The sequence below is a fragment of the Clavelina lepadiformis genome, chromosome 2 (genome assembly GCF_947623445.1).
Source record: "Clavelina lepadiformis chromosome 2, kaClaLepa1.1, whole genome shotgun sequence".
NCBI classification, from domain to species: domain Eukaryota; kingdom Metazoa; phylum Chordata; class Ascidiacea; order Aplousobranchia; family Clavelinidae; genus Clavelina; species Clavelina lepadiformis.
The window spans coordinates 16,466,150-16,483,777 of record NC_135241.1 but is presented as its reverse complement, the minus strand read 5'-3'; the positions used below and the strand labels follow the sequence as shown (position 1 = coordinate 16,483,777).

The 17,628-nt window shown below is 36.0% G+C and overlaps 1 protein-coding gene across 3 annotated transcripts; it reads left to right on the top strand.

Annotated features, from left to right (window-relative positions):
• Window positions 1-1,782: 1,782 nt before the first annotated feature.
• LOC143445953 (atrial natriuretic peptide receptor 1-like) lies at window positions 1,783-15,866 on the top strand. Of its 3 annotated transcripts, none has more exons than XM_076945373.1 (21): window positions 1,783-2,438; window positions 3,640-3,869; window positions 3,949-4,092; window positions 4,169-4,368; window positions 6,235-6,417; window positions 7,074-7,293; window positions 7,481-7,649; window positions 7,798-7,936; window positions 8,032-8,107; window positions 8,296-8,398; window positions 9,419-9,580; window positions 9,827-9,978; window positions 10,094-10,290; window positions 10,374-10,520; window positions 10,649-10,832; window positions 11,040-11,211; window positions 11,372-11,533; window positions 11,617-11,744; window positions 12,888-13,033; window positions 14,808-14,902; window positions 14,980-15,866. In XM_076945373.1, exons 1-21 carry the CDS (start codon window positions 2,400-2,402, stop codon window positions 15,406-15,408), a joined length of 3,477 nt encoding a protein of 1,158 aa, XP_076801488.1. In that variant the 5' UTR covers window positions 1,783-2,399; the 3' UTR covers window positions 15,409-15,866. The 3 variants fall into 3 exon arrangements, with proteins under 3 accessions (XP_076801488.1, XP_076801487.1, XP_076801486.1); XM_076945372.1 differs by lacking the exon at window positions 1,783-2,438 and adding an exon at window positions 2,462-3,506 and having other exon boundaries at window positions 3,643-3,869; XM_076945371.1 differs by lacking the exon at window positions 1,783-2,438 and adding an exon at window positions 2,462-3,506.
• Window positions 15,867-17,628: the final 1,762 nt, after the last annotated feature.

Below are 17,628 nucleotides of genomic sequence, written 5' to 3'. Positions count from 1 at the left end.
AGATAAGCTCATCCGAAATGAACGTAGCGCAGTTATCACAAAGCAAGTCCAGTTTTGTCAATACAGCTTCTACGAAAAAGACTTCCGTTAAAAATAGCGTGACAGAATTTTGAAGTGGCAAAGATTAAACAACAACCAAGTAACAGAGCATGTTGATATCACATCATAAAACGACGATAGTTTATCTCCTTGCTATATATTTTGTTGAAAATACTCGGCTGCAGTTATGGTCAAAAGAATGTGCGCTTTTCTTGTATCGATATAAAAGTGGAAATTATAAGTGAGTGAATTAGGGGTAATGATTTAAATAAAATTTGTTGAAATACTTTTTTATTGGTTTTGCGCGATCCGACCCTTAACTTTGTATCGTCTTGAAAATGATTTGCTCTAAGATGATTTTTTCATATTTGTTAGTGAAATTACTACAGTAGAATTCACCTATATCGACACCTCAACAAAAAGTGTCGATATAGGTGAAGTGTCGATATTAGACGAATCAGTATAAATTGTTTCTAAATTCAGGTTTTAGTTCAATGTAAGGGCCTGGAAAGTCCAAGTCGATATAGGCGAATTCTACTGTATATAGCTTATTTAAATTAACTTAACTGCCATCTTCCAGCTTTCGATATTTCCCTTTCATGCACACATCGCTAATGAAATCTTAGGGAGCGATATTACTGGTTGGATCGTTTGACTTGGAGTAATCTGTTGGATAAACATTTGCGTACTCGCACTATTGTGACGTGGATAAGATTGAAAAATAACAATTTTTTTGTTAATATTTATAAGTGTATTGGCTATAAACCTTGCAAAAACCCATAAAATCGGCAAGGAAGACTTTAGCTAAGCTAGGCCTATAACTACGGTAACGTGAATGGCATAAAAATTTGCCTGACAAACTAGTTTGGTATCACAACCTTTATTCTCGGACTCACGAAAGGATTTTCACAACTTAAACTCCCTGATGAATCATCATCTCTCGAACCTCGGCTACCGATCTTTTCTTTCTGCAAATTCCGACAGATATAAACATTTTTATTATTTTATTAATTTTTTTGTATTACCCTACTTTGGAACTGTTCATGAAGAACACTGAACAAAAGTAACCGTCGTTTACACCATTCTCAAAGAAATCACAATAGTAGCGCAGCTGAAAATCGAATACGATTGTCGTTGTTGATTCGAGTCCAATCCATCTGGTCTTTGGTAACTTAGTAACCTTGACGTAATATGCGCTCAACGCAAAGCAAAACTCTCATGTAATGTTTCAAGACTATGTTAAGTGTGCTGTAATTTTTTTCCGTACGTGTAGAATTGGAGTTACAAATACTGATACATATACGTATTCTGGTATGGATTATTTTATAAAATATTTCTTTGCAATAAGTAGTAACCTACCAAAAAAATGAACGATTTTGAATTTAGACGAAGTCGCCAGCCTGCCAAATGTTTTACAGCTTGGACTGTAAAACGAGATTTTCACGACACTAGAAAGTGCAAACCGTCATCAAAAAAGTTGAAAAGCACTAAACTACGTTGTAAAACTTTAAGACCTTTTTGTAAGGTTGAGTATAACGGATTTGGAATGCCTGACGCCTGGCCTATAAGGGAAACCCGATGCAAAATAAAGTCGAGGTCGGACAAATAACTTAAAGTAAAATAAATGCCAATAGGAGAAGGGGCGTTTCTCAAAAGCAAGTAAATTGGGACATATTGTAATAAAAAAAGATTGTAAAACAGATGAGTCTTGGCTAGCTTTACCGAATTCATTGGAAACCATGGGTATGGCGTGATATATGCAACTGGGCAAGTCAGAAGTAAGCTGACTTTAAACTAAAGAATAGTTGTCAGTTGTCAAATGTCAACTACTATGCCGGACAAGGAGTTATCAATAACATGTTGTTGTTAAAGCAAGGGGCAATTCCAAAAACAAGTTGATCTTGTATGAAAGAACACTATTAACTGAACATTCTGGTAAACTATTTTTGAAAAATAGTTCGTGGTTAAGTAGTTGTCGGTAAAATAAAATCGCAGAAAGTCTCAGTTTTTGATTATCATTGTGACGAAGGTCAAGGTTCTTGCTATGTTGTAGATTAGTCAAGTTGCTTGACAACAAGCTGCTGCTGTTGCTTTCCTTGCTCAGTAATCAACTGAAGTCAGAAGTGTAGGTCATGTGAAGAAATTAGCAACGTAAAGCATTGTAACTGAATAAATAACGATTTTTAAACATAAAAAATCCGGTAGCCCAATCATTTGCTTCCGTAAAGTTACGGTATCCTTTGGACCGCATAGGCAAGAATTATTTTTCAAAACTATTTTACCAGAATATTCAGTGAGTAGTGCTTGAAGATTAGCATTTAAACAGGCAATTAAGGTAAGGGTGGTAGAAAGGTGGATAGATGATCAGTCATTTGGATGGAAAACGACTCCGCTTACAGGTAGGCGATTAGATGCAGCTGATGTTTGTTTTTTTAGCATAGGAAATTATGTGAAATATCACAGGTGACAGGACATGTGCCCACTAGTGAAGCATTCTTGTTTATAAGGTTGTAACAGGGCACCGGCACCGCACAAGCTTAGCACCAACAGACAAGACAGAGTTTAACGAGTTGTAGTTTCGCATTTTGCTTTTCCAGTTCAATGCACCAACTTAGGTTAGGCTCAACTTAAGATATTTCTGTTACGTACTTGAATAAGCTCTTTGACTGTGTCATACTTATGTCTTCTCGCCGTTACACTTTCTATTCGCACTTGATCCGAAGAACAGAATTTTACTCCTTGTTTATTCATTGTGACGTCAAAATCGTTCACCGCGAAAGGCGTAGTTAGCAACATATTTGCGTTTTTTGCGACATGTTATTAGGCAATTATTGCTTAATTACTATGTATAAATGAAAACGTTTTGGTTCCATATGCTTACTGACAACTCTTCTTTGGTTGAAAGTCAATTTGTTGTCGCATTTGCCTTGGTAGTGTTAAAACGTAGGGAAAATCCACTTTAAAGTTTTTTAACGACTATTGATGACGTCGTTTGTTTTGCGCTTGTATTTGCACCACTTTGCAAACATTGCTTGATGATTTATGACAAACACAAACGTTATTAAAAATCGTCAATACAACTTTTAGTTTTTTGTTGAAATATCGTTTAGATATTGAACATTGACTTGTCACAAAAAGTAACCATGCATACATGGAAGTGTAATAAAATCTGCTAATACTGTTTCAGCGTTAACAATATGCTACTTTCTGACCGAAATATCGTTCTACTGACAATAATCTTAACTGCAAGCTCAGCATGCAGTGGCGTCAAAAACCTCTTTGAAAACTGCACCTTAAATGTAACCGAAGATGTTCAGTATAAGTTTAATGTCTGGGTGATGGTGCCCTATGGAACAGAGTATAAGTTTTCATTGGACAGGATAAAGCCAGCCATTGATAGAGCGTTGAGCGATTCTAAGTCAATTCTAAATAATTTGAATGACAAATCTCTAGGAGCTGTCTTACAGGTAAGTTTTAGTAACAGAGGTAAGATGCTGCATGAGCCAACACCTGGGTGAGGTTTTGTTTTTGATTAAGTAGATTTAATTCATTTGCAGGTCCAGTTAAATCATGTAGTTAAATTTGTTATGCTTGTTTCAGAAGTCTGACTTTAATGTCAGCTTTGAGGACACAAATTGCGACGCTGATTGGGCTCCAAACGCAGCTTCCGATATCCATGACGTCAGTTTGGTAGAGCAAAACTGCAGTGAATCAAACACTACAGCACGAGATATTGATGTGGTTATCGGCATGAGTTGTGACTACGCGGCTGGGCGTGTTGCTACTCTTGCGAATCACTGGAAGTGGCCTGTCATTTATCCCGGGTCAAGGTAGAAAGCTACAATCAGTTAAAAAAAACATAAGTTCATAATTGGTCTAGTTAAAAAATTATCTAATTATTTTTTACAGGTCGCCTAGTTTTGACTTCAAAAAGAACAATCCAAGTTGTTCCACCATGGTAAGGCCAGGAGTAACGTCATCAGATTTGGGAAGGTTTATTGTCAAGCTCTTTGACCAATACCACTGGAACCGGTCAATGTCAATTTATAGCACGTAAGCATAGATTGTTAGTGAAAGTTTATTCTACGGTATAAAACACCGAGTATTGAACATCAACCTGGTTTTTCAGATCAAATTCCCATGGAGCATACATTCATTACGACCTAAGCACAGACTGTGGCACTTTAATTAATGGAGTAACGACCCAATTTAGAGAAGTGGGATGGAACAGAGGCGATTTCTATGACTTTGATGACAGTCGATCAACCGACGCTTTAATAGAAGCGGATCTTGAAAAAATACTTGAAAACTTTAAGAATTATGCGAGAGGTACGTTTTGCTCTTTTTTGATGAAACGGACCATAGCTTCAAGTTTAATAGCTCGTTAACCCATTGTTTGTTCATTGATAGAACAAATAAGTTTATGGACTGGTTATAGCAACACTATTGCGTTTTCATTTTAAAAATATTAACTTCTAGTCACATGTTGTACTGTAACTAAAGTAATAAGGGAAAACACAGAATTCATAAAACATGCACCTAGTCTTTATAGCCTAAGTAAAATTGATTTTCTTAAAACAGGGCAATTCTTAATTCGTTTCACAAACCATCTAAAATCTTCAATGCTGAAAGTTGAACTTTGCATTCCTTACAACATAGCTCAGTATCTTTTATTATTCCAGCATAAACGCTGATAGCACAGAAGTTCAGAAATACCAAAGAGATTGGCCCCGAGGCGCTTAATTCAAGATATTGAAACAAAATGATAATACCAAATCATGCACCGCCCATTGACAACGGCTCCTTTAAAATGTGTGAGCGTTTGTGTACATATCGCGCATTTATATTACATAGCAACAGGACATGCGCAACATAATTTAAACACTGTACATCGTACTAATAAAAATATATAAAACTTGATTGTATTAACAACAACATAAGTATGTGTTTATGTGTTCAGTATTTTTTCTTGGATACTTTCAACAAAAGATATCCACTCTTGAGTCTTGACACCAAAGTGGCAATCATAACATTTTTTTCTACCTGACACTTTACAGTACTTAATGCCTAGGCCTTAGGTACTAGTCTTGCTAACGCGCTAGTTACGTCCAATTCTTACTCCTGGGGTCATTATACTCTTTAGGGCGTAGGCAAACAGTTAAGTTTGGTTTATTACCTCAGTCCCAATGCTTCGCAGCGTTATACATTTACTCTTGTATTGATTTAAAAATGTTACAAAAAGTTTCAAGCAATTATCTTTTAATGGTGGCATTTTAGAGGAACCAATCATTAACAGTATCACATTGATGTAACCATATCAAGGCTTCATTCGAATATCACAAATCACAAAACGCGCAAATTTATTTTGTTTGTTCAAATATTCAAGCAGTGGTTACCGTTGAAAACATCCTTTAAACCTCATCTTAGCCTACTAATCATCTTTCGTTTTTATAGGGGTTTGTCTGCATACGAAAAAAGTCTGCCTTTGCAGCCCACCCTTGCCCTACCGTTTGTGAAATACTGTTTTATTTTTTGTTAAATAGTTGGTTTGGGGCTCACTGAGCGCAGTGGTATGAGGACCTTTGCGCCATGGCACTGTGATGATTGCAATTTTTGAATACCAAGTGCGTGTGAAATTTTCTGTTCAATATTAGGCAATAAACTACACTTAGACATTCGATCATCTCAAATAAAGTGGTTTGACGCTTGGCAAGAGTCAAAGCGCTGTGGATGGAGAATCGGATGTACATAAGGCCAAATAGCCTACCGAAAGCTTTTAAAAGCCATTGGCTATACGGTAACAAAAACAAAAATGTCGATGTCAGGGGCACAGCACAATAGGGCCATATAAAAATGGCTTAAAAATACTTTTTATAAACTGAAAAAATCGATTTTAAAGAAATGAATCGATTTAACAACCTCTTAACTTTGCTATTAAAAAACCAGCCTATTCAAAATCGCTCATGAAAAACGTCGAACTGCTTGCTGTTTAGCACTCAGTGGAATTGCAAATCACCATTATATGCTACTTCAGTCTGCCTAAATAACATTGTGAAGGCTTGTACAATTAAAAAAACCTAAATACCAGAATTTATGGCAAACAAAAATGATTGTTGATTCTTGCAGAAATGACCTTTTTGTATGTAGGCTACACTTTTCTTACAGTAGCGTATATTGTCATACTTTGCGGTTTAGTGTCAATTTGGTGTGTCGGAAGGAAAACCATGCGCCATGTTATGGAGAAAGCATTTGAAATGGGCATGACAGGCGGAGATTTCGCTTTCATATATTTGGACTTGTACAACACGAATGTAAGTTACACGTGGTCAGATGCAGACGATCACCCAGATAAAGATACCAGCGACATGAATTACCCAAGTGAGTTAGTGTGAAAGTTTCAAGTAGATACAGTTATCCAACAGATTGGCTATGAATTTGGTATTTAATTTATAAGTATAACTTAATAGCAGAGTCGTAATGAATCGAGTCACAAATTCGACCCGAGTTTGATTCGACTCAATTTTTTCAAAGACTTGACTTAGTCCCTTTCAAGGAAACTATACCTGAAAAGCTAGACTTAACTCAAAGCATTGTTTCAGATGACTCGACTTGATTCGAGTCGGTTTATTTTAATTACGTTCAGCATCTTGGTAAAACGAATATCGTACACTTTTTCCGAAAACGCTAAAGTGTGAGTTAAAATGAATCTATTTTCCTATATATACGAACGAGTGCCGCGCAGCATAATTACGCGAGGTTCTAAAATCCTTAAATTTTCCTTGCTGACAGAAGTGTATTACTGTTGCTTTCAGTATAGCTTGGTTTTATCAGAAACCGATTGATTTGACTTGGCACGGGTCTTATTTACCAAACGACTGACAACATTCGAGTCACAAAGCCTACTACCAAACTCGACATAAGTCGTAAAATGTAAATAACTTGATGTGCGACTCGAGTTTGATGACTTCTTTACGGCTCTGTCAAACACTATCTTACAACAATTAAGACTCATTTTGTCTTTTTCCATTTTTCAGCTAAAGTCACTAAGGAGGAGACAATACAAGCGCTTAGAGCCCTGACAGTGGTAAGTTTAGCAGTTCCAAGCACCGATTCATACAAAAATTTTTCGGCATCTATCAAAGAAGAGCTGGCTCAAAAAGATGGTGGCAGTGCGCAAGAAGAAAACGACTTTATTAATCCGTACATAAGCTACTACTACGACGCGATGCAGATGTTTGTTTATGGCGTTGTAAAGTAAGTGCATGAAGTAACGACTAAAACAATGTCGCTGAAGTACAGCTTTGTGCTGAAGTTTGCGAGCGATGTTAAAACTGGAATGGTGCTATGTTGATCTCGTCGATTCATTTTCTGCTGGTCATCACCTTTAATAAGAGGTTAGATTTTAATTGAATTTTGTTATAGCTTCTTGTATTGTCAACAGAACTTTCTGCTCCGGATCAAACAATTTTCATAACGCTGAGGCATTTGCCGAAAGGTTATGGGGAATACAGTTTGAAAGTCTTGGAAGGAATATTACATTTTCAGACGCTGGAGATCAAACAATGGACTACGCTGTTCTGGACATGAACAGTGACACTAACATATTTGAGGTTGGTGGCCGATGTATACGTTGCTAACGCAAAGTCAAATGTTAATACATACAATTTCTGGTTTGTAACAAAATGAAAGTAAGATTTGTTGCAACGGTTGCCTTTATTGCAATACGGTTAACTTTAACTCGGTAAGTTTATTTCACAGCCAGTTCTATTCTACGATGGGAGTACTACAAGTTTCACAGCATATGGAGATATTGACTGGCCAGGAACAAATGCGCCCATAAACGAGCCTGACTGCTACTACGATAACAGCAAGTGTGCAATTAACAATGAAGACTACAGTGAGCATCATGCAACAAAATAATTTCCATTTTAATGTCGAGTTTGCTAAATTGTTGTAAGGTATAACCGTAACTTTTTCATATGCATTTCAAAGCAATTTATTACGTTCTTGGTGGGTGTGCAGCTGCGCTTCTGGTTGCATGTGGTGTGCTGATGACCGTGCTGTTTAGGTATACTAATTATTATTTGTTTACCATCTTTTTGCTACACCGTTAATGAGTTTATGATTGTAGCCTACTTGTTTTATGGATTAGGCTAAACTGCTAGACTGTCAACAAATTGCAGACGGAAACTAGTTATTTTATTTAGTATTAAGAAAGTAAACATTGCTGACAAATTTTTGGTTGCGTTTTTATAGGAATATGCGAAAAGAAAAGAGACTACGAAAGATGATCTGGAAAGTAAAATGGGAAGACATATTGTGGGGAAACGAAAAAAAGAACCCATTCACTGAGCCAAAGGTAAAGCAAGTACCGTACCTGTAGGTAAATTAGCATTATTGAAATATATACTTTTATGTTGTTTATTGCTACTATAGACACGTGATATTGATATTATCGTATCACTATAAGTTAATGTTGTAATGACTAAAGTCACCGACATGACTCGTTTGCATTTTCTGTTGATTTGACACGACTTGACTCGAGTCGACTTCAGTCACATTTTCTGTTGATTTGACATGACTTGACTCGAGTCAGAGTTCAAAACGACATGAGTCACGTTGTGACAATGGTGGCGGCAAAAAATGAAGTTTTCGGTAACAAAATCGGATATTTTTCTAAAAAATTACGCTTTTCTGAAAAAAGCATCAACCAGATTAACACGAAGACAGCCATGACTTGACTTGATACGAGTAAAAGTGTAAATTGACTGGACTTGACCGGACACACAATAAAATGATTTGGTTACAACATTGCCAAAAGCTTTTAAACAACAATATTGGATATTAGTTTTACATATTTTTCCCCGTTTCCCCGTCTGACGTATTAAACTGCCGCAGTTATTATTATACTCGTTATTAATTTTCAGTTCAGCAGTTGCCTATACTATTTTGTTAATATTATTTCTAACTTACTGCTGTCAAGTAATAGTAATACATATACATGATTAACGAACTTTTCTTAGTTGTAAAGCACGCTTACATTTGCCAGCACAGTCGTATACTACAGAAGGGCAAATCAATTTTTACAAGGTTCATGTTTGTTTTTTTTCTACACTTAAACTATTAATCATTAATTGTTAAGTATCGGCCTTTCAACAATGCCGTATCAAATAGTTGAACCATGGCAACAACCATTTTATACAATTGTGTATTCTGGGAGGCAGAAGAATTATAGAATAGGCCTATTTCTGATAAATACTTTACATTACACAACAATAACTCATCCTAAACTGTTATACACGATTAGCAGTAGCTTAATGATTTGCTTTGTATTTAACTAGCACATTTAACTAGCATTTAATAGCATAACCCGTTGCAGGACTTATCACACTCCATAGCCAGTAGCAACGGACTCGGACATCATTTTGAACGACAAGTGTTTACAAAAACTGGAATGTATAAAGGAACCGTTGTGGCTGTTAAAGAATTGAAGATAAGAAGAATTACTTTAGATCGCAATATGTTGATTGAACTCGAAGAGGTTTTATTGTAACCATATACAAGCATGATATCATATATAAAGTGTGATATTTTTGGAATCTGGCACTCAACTCTCTAGCAGAGTCTAGTCTATAAACTGCTTGGAAATGTTGAGTTGCGATACTATTTTTTTAGTTTGAGTATCGTGTATATACCTTCTGTAAAATTTTAACAAAAAAGTTTGTTTATGACATCCGTCGTTTTAGAGTTAAAAAAATTCCACACGTTATAATGTTTAACTGTTTAGATGTACTCTTTGGATCATGACCATATTTGCAAATTTGTCGGAGCCAACGATGAGCCACCACACATCAGCATTCTAACAGAATACTGCCCAAGAGGATCGCTTCAAGATTTACTGGAAAACGATTCAGAATATGAAATGGACGAAGTCTTCCAGTAAAACTTCAATATTAGTTTCTTCAAGTTTTTACGATTTGTAGCAACTAACTCAACAACCGTAAAAAAGCATCGTAAAACGAATTGAATTAATAGCTGTCTAAATCTTTCGCAGAAATTCGTTGATTAGTGATATCGTAAACGGAATGATGTTCATACACCGAAGCTTCTTTCAAATACACGGAAATCTAAAATCATCCAACTGCGTAATTGACAACAGATTTGTTGTAAAGCTTACCGATTTTGGCTTGCAGAAGTTTCGGGAAGGGTCACCGCGAACAGACAGTGAAAGCGGATATGAATGTTTCAAAAGTACACCGCAAAGCCCCACCGCTATCCATATTGCTATTTTGTACTACAAAATATTTAGACTTACAAACATCATCTATTTTCAGAAAAGCTATGGACTGCACCAGAATTGCTTAGAAAACCTCTATTACAACCAACACCAGAAGGAGATGTATATAGTTTTGCGATAATTGTACAAGAAATAATCTTTCGGAAAGGGGTTTTCTACACGCATCAGGAGCTAACACCCCAAGGTCAAGCGACCAGTCATGTGTTATTCGTGTGTATATAAGTTTCATGTTTTTGTTTTACATAAGGTGTCAAGTAAAAGGAAGTTGGAGTTGCCGAAAGCAAGCAGTCTAACCTAGTTTACATTCCTTAGAAATTTTACTGAATGTTGCTACACCAATCGAGGAAGGTCCTTACTTTCGACCTACCCTTCAAGACAACGGTGATGTGGTTGTGGTTGAACCCTTGACGAGATTGATATCCCGATGTTGGGCGGAAGATCAGAATGAAAGACCGAGCTTCAAAGAAATACATCGGGAGATAAGAAAGTTTTATCAGTAAAAAAGTTAACTATTACAATATATGCACGTACTTTGTAAACGCAATAAGGGAACGTTGTACCCCTTAAAATCTAATATCATTACCTTATAGTTGGGAAACAATATGACCGGAATTGCAAAATATGTTTATAAGTTAAAAAGATGTTTTTATGAAAATGTTCGTTCGGTAATTTCAACAACTGATTGGTTTGCTTGCTTGCTTAGCGAAAAAAATTTAGTGGACAGTTTACTGGAACGACTTGAGCAGTATTCACACCATTTGGAAGATAAAGTGGAGGAAAGAACTGAGTTGTACAGGAGGGAAAAAGAAAGAGCGGACAGTTTACTTTACCAAATGCTGCCTAAACCTGTTGCCGAAAGACTAAAGAAAGGCAATGTAAGGAACTATGTTAACTTTATAGATTACTCCAGGCAATACCACATTACAGTAATCTCTGGCCATGTTCATGACTGCTGCTATATTTGATATTTTCATTTTAAATTCAATCTCTTTGTAAACATAATTTATATATAAAGCTTGCTATACTTTGTTTCAGACTGTAATTCCAGAATCTTTTGAAAGCGTCACAATTTTCTTTAGTGACATCGTTGGCTTCACCGCTATCAGTCACGGCAGTGAACCGCTGCAAGTAGTGAATATGCTCAATGACCTTTACACAGAGTTTGACAACATCATTGGCCAGTTTGATGTTTACAAAGTTAGCAAGTTGATGATGCACTAAGCTTGCTTTACCAGTGAACCATTAGAGATGGTAATACTGATTTAACACTATTTACATAGGTTGAAACGATAGGAGATGCGTACATGGTGGTATCTGGTCTTCCACGTAAAAATGGTAACTTACATGCAAGAGAAATCGCCCGAATGTCGCTTGTGCTTCTGGATGTCGTGGCAAATTTTCGAATCGAGTAAGACTTTTTTTATGCGTAACCTAGTCGTTCAACTCTATACAATATGTTACCATTCTATTCATTTTGTTTACTCATCACTAGGGCCATTTTTATTTTGACCTAAAAAAATTTTTTTTTGACTTTATTTTTATCAAATTTTGACTTTATTTTGACCTAACGAAATTGCTTATTTGTAGAGGCCACAGTTCTTCCTCCAGTTACCCAAATATAATATTTTGTCGATTTCAGACCCAAACGTAATATTTTGTCGAAAAGTCAAGGTGTTTTATGGATTATAAAAAGTGTGTCGTGTTTTTTGGCGATAGATTTAGGTAGCTTGTGTTATTTTGTCCTTGTGAAAAGGGCACTTTGCCTCGATTTTCTCCGCATGGTAAATTCTAATAAACAGCAAATTAAACAGAGAATGCTTGTTGTTGCTCCAATCCAGCTTGATGGCGTTTACTTTTCCTGTGGCTTTCAACAAAATACTTTTTATCGCACTTCACTATAACCTCGCAAAAATTGCACCTTAAATCACCCCCGGGAGTTGCATTAAATTCATCAGAAAAATCTCGACAAATCTGTCTAACTTTTGCTGAAGACGATTTAGCTTGCTTAGGCATTTTTGTATTACAGAATGCCAGTAGGCTATTCCTAAAATCCAAACTGTTGATCTTCGAAAATACCACGTTTATGAAGAGGAAGTGTTTTATAAGAATTATTTAAATACGTAACAATGTATAAACAATGGACAATTTGCGATAAAAGTTACTGGTGATCCAAGTGGGCATTGTGACTTATTTCCTGCTTTTATGGATTAATATGGTTTAATTGTGTCGCAGTTCCTGATTTACAATGCTTCCACGAGGATTTTTACAAGAATTACTCTCAAGAAACACAAAAACTTTGTAAAAAGCCATATTTTGACAAATTTTGACTTTATTGAAAATTTTGACTTTATTGTAAATTTTGACTTTATTTTGACCTATAAACTTCTTAGAAACAATCCCCTAGGTGCTGAAAACAACTTTATTCTTTGATTCGTGGTCAGACGAGGTCCTTAAAAAATTTTGACTTTATTGACTTTTGCGGGCCCTACTCATCACACAACATTGTTAACCTAATCCAATAATAAAAATTTTAACAAAATATATGTTTTAGTCATATGCCAGATACACGTTTGAAGTTGCGAGTTGGAATGCACACCGGTCCAGTCGTTGCTGGTGTTGTTGGTTTGAAAATGCCAAGATACTGTTTATTTGGTGATACTGTAAACACAGCATCCCGGATGGAATCAAATGGAAAAGGTATAACAACCTTGGGCTTGCTTTCCATATAAGTTCTCTTTAAAGCTATGACCTTGAAAAACCACCGGACCCTATAAGCCAGCGGTTCCCAAACTTTTTTGAGCGCGACCCAAATCCGAGTTTAGTGAACATCTCGCGGCCCAAGCTTCAAACAAAACAGTATTTTAACACGAAAAAATAACGATTGTATGGATGATTTTTTTGCAGTAGCTAGGTTCAATGTCAGCAATCTACTCTTTTCTCAATTACCCATGGGCCTACGCGACACATACTTTGGGAACCACTGCTTTAAGCAGTAGTGGTCAGTAACGAAATAATTTTACAAAAGTGATCTACAAAAAATAGATCTCTTCTACTTTGGCTACTTAAGTAGTTTTGTTCATGGGTACTTCTACTTTCTCTTAAGTAGTTGTTAGTCCGAAGTAACGTTCTTAAGTATGTTAGCAAATGCTGAAGTAGAAAGTAATCAGTATTTTAGTTCGTAGATAAAATTTGCAGTAATTTTCATTAGCAATCACATCTGCACAAAGCTTTTACACACCGCCTACAACTTGATTTTGACGTATTCCACGTAACAATACTCTGACGAAGAAAACAAGTATGAATGAAACTATTTATCTTCATAAAATTACGCATTTCCTTGCAGTTGTATTGATTTTAGCAAGCTCGTGGTAATTTGTGCGTGCACAACCTCATACTTTGGAGTTAGAGCGACAACTACTTCTTACTTGAGTAGTTTAAAAAATGCTAGTTTTTACTCCATACTTTTTCTTTTACTCGTATTTTAGTAGTTTTGAACGACAAGTATTTACTTGTAGTGGAGTAGATTTTTTCGAGAATTATTTAATAAGTTATTTTCCATATGTTCGTTAAATCCCTTGATTTGCTGCCCATTGATAACTCCAGAATTTATTTGACAATTGTGAAAGGTAATAGGGAATTGAACAAAACACCAAAATCAGCTTATCGGAAGGAAATCAACCAACAATTTTTTTTAAAAACATAATTTTGTGACAATGTAACTTCTGTTCTTATTTTTCGGAAACGATTTTTTTCGGTTGAATCAGAAAGGTGAACTTTTCACTTTGGCTTTTTTGTCATGTTTCACTACGCTGCACCTTTAAAACCTACTTTCGAGTTACGACGTGTAGTCTGGACTCTGGAGTGGGTATATTAGTGATTTAGCGAAACTAAAAACTGCTTTATTTTGACGACTAATTAGCCTATAAGGAAACTATACCCAAAATCTATTGCCAATTTTATGTAACCCAGAAAACCTTTAATCGAACCCATCAGGTTAAGAACCACTGTGTTCCGCAAACGTGTAAAGCAAAAAGGGTGTTCTCAATACATATTTACTGGTATGCAATTAATTACTATTACCCCGATTATTACACATTATTATCTGATTTCTGAACGTTCTTAAAGCCCAAAAGTATTAGGTAAATACAAAAATTAGCACGGTTCTTTGGAATGTAATCGGTCTTATTTATCATTATTCAGTAAAATACCGATATCACCTATTTACTTCATTTTGGAATTTGATTAATTAAGTAAGTTTATAATTTTGCAATCAGTCACATAGCGTCATTTTGTCCACGGTTCGACGTAAAAGATTGTTGCGCAGACCTTGGCAAAGAAACTTTCGTGAGGCACTGTTAATGGTTTGATAGCTAGTCTAAACAAACGTCGATCCATAAAACGCCATCTAATAAAAACTGTGACATTGTAATTTAAACGGCGCGTCAAAGTGTTATCAAGTGCCTTTTTGTAGCATCAGCAATTCATGTGTCACCACATACCAAAAAAGTTCTGGATGAGTTTGGGACTTTTTTGTTAGAAGAAAGAGAGGAAGAGGTGTTTTTGAAGGTAAAAATGCTATAAATACCCGCCGAATTTCAAACAATATGTATAATCATGCAATAACCTATGTTTGATTATGTTAGGGTTTAGGCACCTGGAAAACTTGGTGGCTTCGTGGTGAACAACTTCTTGTAGAAACGGATCTGCCACAGACTGAGCTCATTACAGATGATGCAAACAGCTTAGATGAAGTCGTGAACCACCATATGAAATCATCTGCTACGATCAATACAGAGGAAATGAATTACAACAGCTATGCAAGATCCGTCATAATTCCTTCTCCTCGTGCAACGAAAAGAAACGATGAGGAATTCGCTATTCTTTCAGAAACGTTGCCAAAAGTACAGTTCAAGCTTGAAGATACTCAGCCATTCCACCGCACATCCGAGCTCAGTGTAACGGAAGAGAGAAAAAGTGGAAGGGACAGTGGAATCGGTTTAGGCTTTGACAATTCTGCATTTTTCTCTGATATAAACGTGATGAATGATATTGTAGAAACAGATAACTTATGAGCACGTTTGTTTGGGATTGATAAATTAAGCATGGAATGATGACGTTAGAAAATCTCGAAAGTGTGTTTTCTTACACATGCAGTGCATGCACTTAAGTTCATGGAAGTAAATAATCGAGTATAGAAGAATTTTTGTTTTTTAAGGCGGCTTACACAAGTGATATTGATTGGTATAGTATATATAATCTATATATAAGTTATACCTTCGTTATAAATTTGCAACTTCTTTAATTAGCGCGGGTGTTTACCGGGTGTTAACAAAACATCTACAAGGTGTTAACAAAAATATCTTATGAAAGAAATGTAGGCTACTGTTTTTAACAAGTAGTACAGGGTCTGACAAGAGCGTTTATGTACATAAAAGTTTTTCTGTACATCAAATGTGATAAAAATTTTTATTGTATTCTATCTTTATGTGAAACCCTAATAAACGAATTATATCCAGAAGAGTTAATTTCATACATTGTGTATTTAACTGACAAGTTTAGATTGTTTTTAAACCGGACACGCAGCCTCTCTAAAACCATTAAATAGTATATGAGTATATTGAAGCCAGATTGGATGAAATCAAACTTAACAGAATATATCAACATTCGTACTACAATTAAATATTTCATACTAATGATAGATACGCAAACACACCGATGATATTACCAATAAGTTAGCATAGCAAACATGCTTTTATATTTGTTTTGTCTAGAATCAAGCAGGTGTGAACAAGTCCCCGCCCAAAAAATCCAGAATCTTTCTTAGGCAGCGATGATGAAAGGTTTTAGGTCTTCGTTCAAGACGAGCATAAAGGGTGCATGCCTCAATGTTTCACTAATGTAGAACAGAATGCTCAATACACAGGTACGATGCACCTGTGTCTTCGTATTGATTGCATAGATAAAGTTGTTCTACATTTTCTTCTGCAAGCAGTCATGCTACTGTTTTACCTTTGCCTCTGTTCAGTTCACTGTCCAGGAAAAGGTTGCTGGAGATGGGAGAACTTAGGATTATTCCTATGACGTATAATATGAAAACCTCATAGGCAAGATTTCGAAAATTCTCATGAAGATGAGAGTTCTATATAAACACGTAACATATTACTCCGCCAGACTTAATTAGATCATAGTTTTCATTGAAGCAAAACTCTTGACCAACTGGGCAAAATGAGTTCTAAATTCTTCTCAACCTTACGAGGCGTACATGAGTACATGAGTCAGCAGTTACGAGTATGTGGCGTGTTCAAACAACAGATGGTTAGCAATTGCTTTAGCTCTGTACATTTCTAAAAATGTACATCACGTTTTACCATTTTGTAATCTTATGCAAGTATTAACGTTATTTTTTGTTAATGATTAATTTTATGGCAGTTTTAGGAGAAGCTACACTGTTTTCAATGTAAAGTATCTTATCTCTCAATCTTGTTTCCCCTGAAAGGTATTAGGGTAAACAAACGTTTCAGTAGCATCAATCGCTACTGTTTGTGACCTTTATTGATCTCCGTTAACGTGATCTTCGCAATTTCTTCTCACTCTCATTTCCCACCATTTCCTCGCGATTATCAAACGATTTCTTCTGTTTTGTTACTCTCGACCAGACAAATCCGGCTTCCCGCAATCTAACTGATAGTAGTGCGGCGACTCGCTTGCCGCTTCAACTTTGAAATTACCACAGAAGCAAAGTCTTTGCAGCTCAACAATATATAATAGGCAAAGCTACACACATTTCTGGAGGTGTGAGGGCAGGCATTGTCGGATAAACCAAGAGCATGGCGCGATCAACTGCGTTCCTTCAAAAAACTTGATTTTTAATTAGTCAGTTTAAGCTGTTTTATAGCTACAGGTTTAAAAAATAAAAGACATTACAGTTTAACCGTGTGCTTATGCAAATCTTTTCAAAAATTGCCGAAATTTTGTAGGCAGCTTATACGGTAGATAAGGGAATAAATATTGCAAAAGGAAAAGTTTCTCAGCTCACTAACATGAAAATTACTTGGGGAGACCCTCCAACGAAAGGGGTTTGCAGCAACTACCAATATACGATAATCTGGTCCCCGGTGTGAGTCGGCGATTTCTCTTTGCGTGTAACTAACAAACAGTTGGTGATCCCAATTGCTACACGCGACAAAATTTACCGATAAGAAATGCATGGTTTGGTGATCAGCAAAACGTTTAACTTTATTTCAAAGCATACGAAAAGCAGTGCAGCAAGGGGCGTATTTCAAAAACGTAAC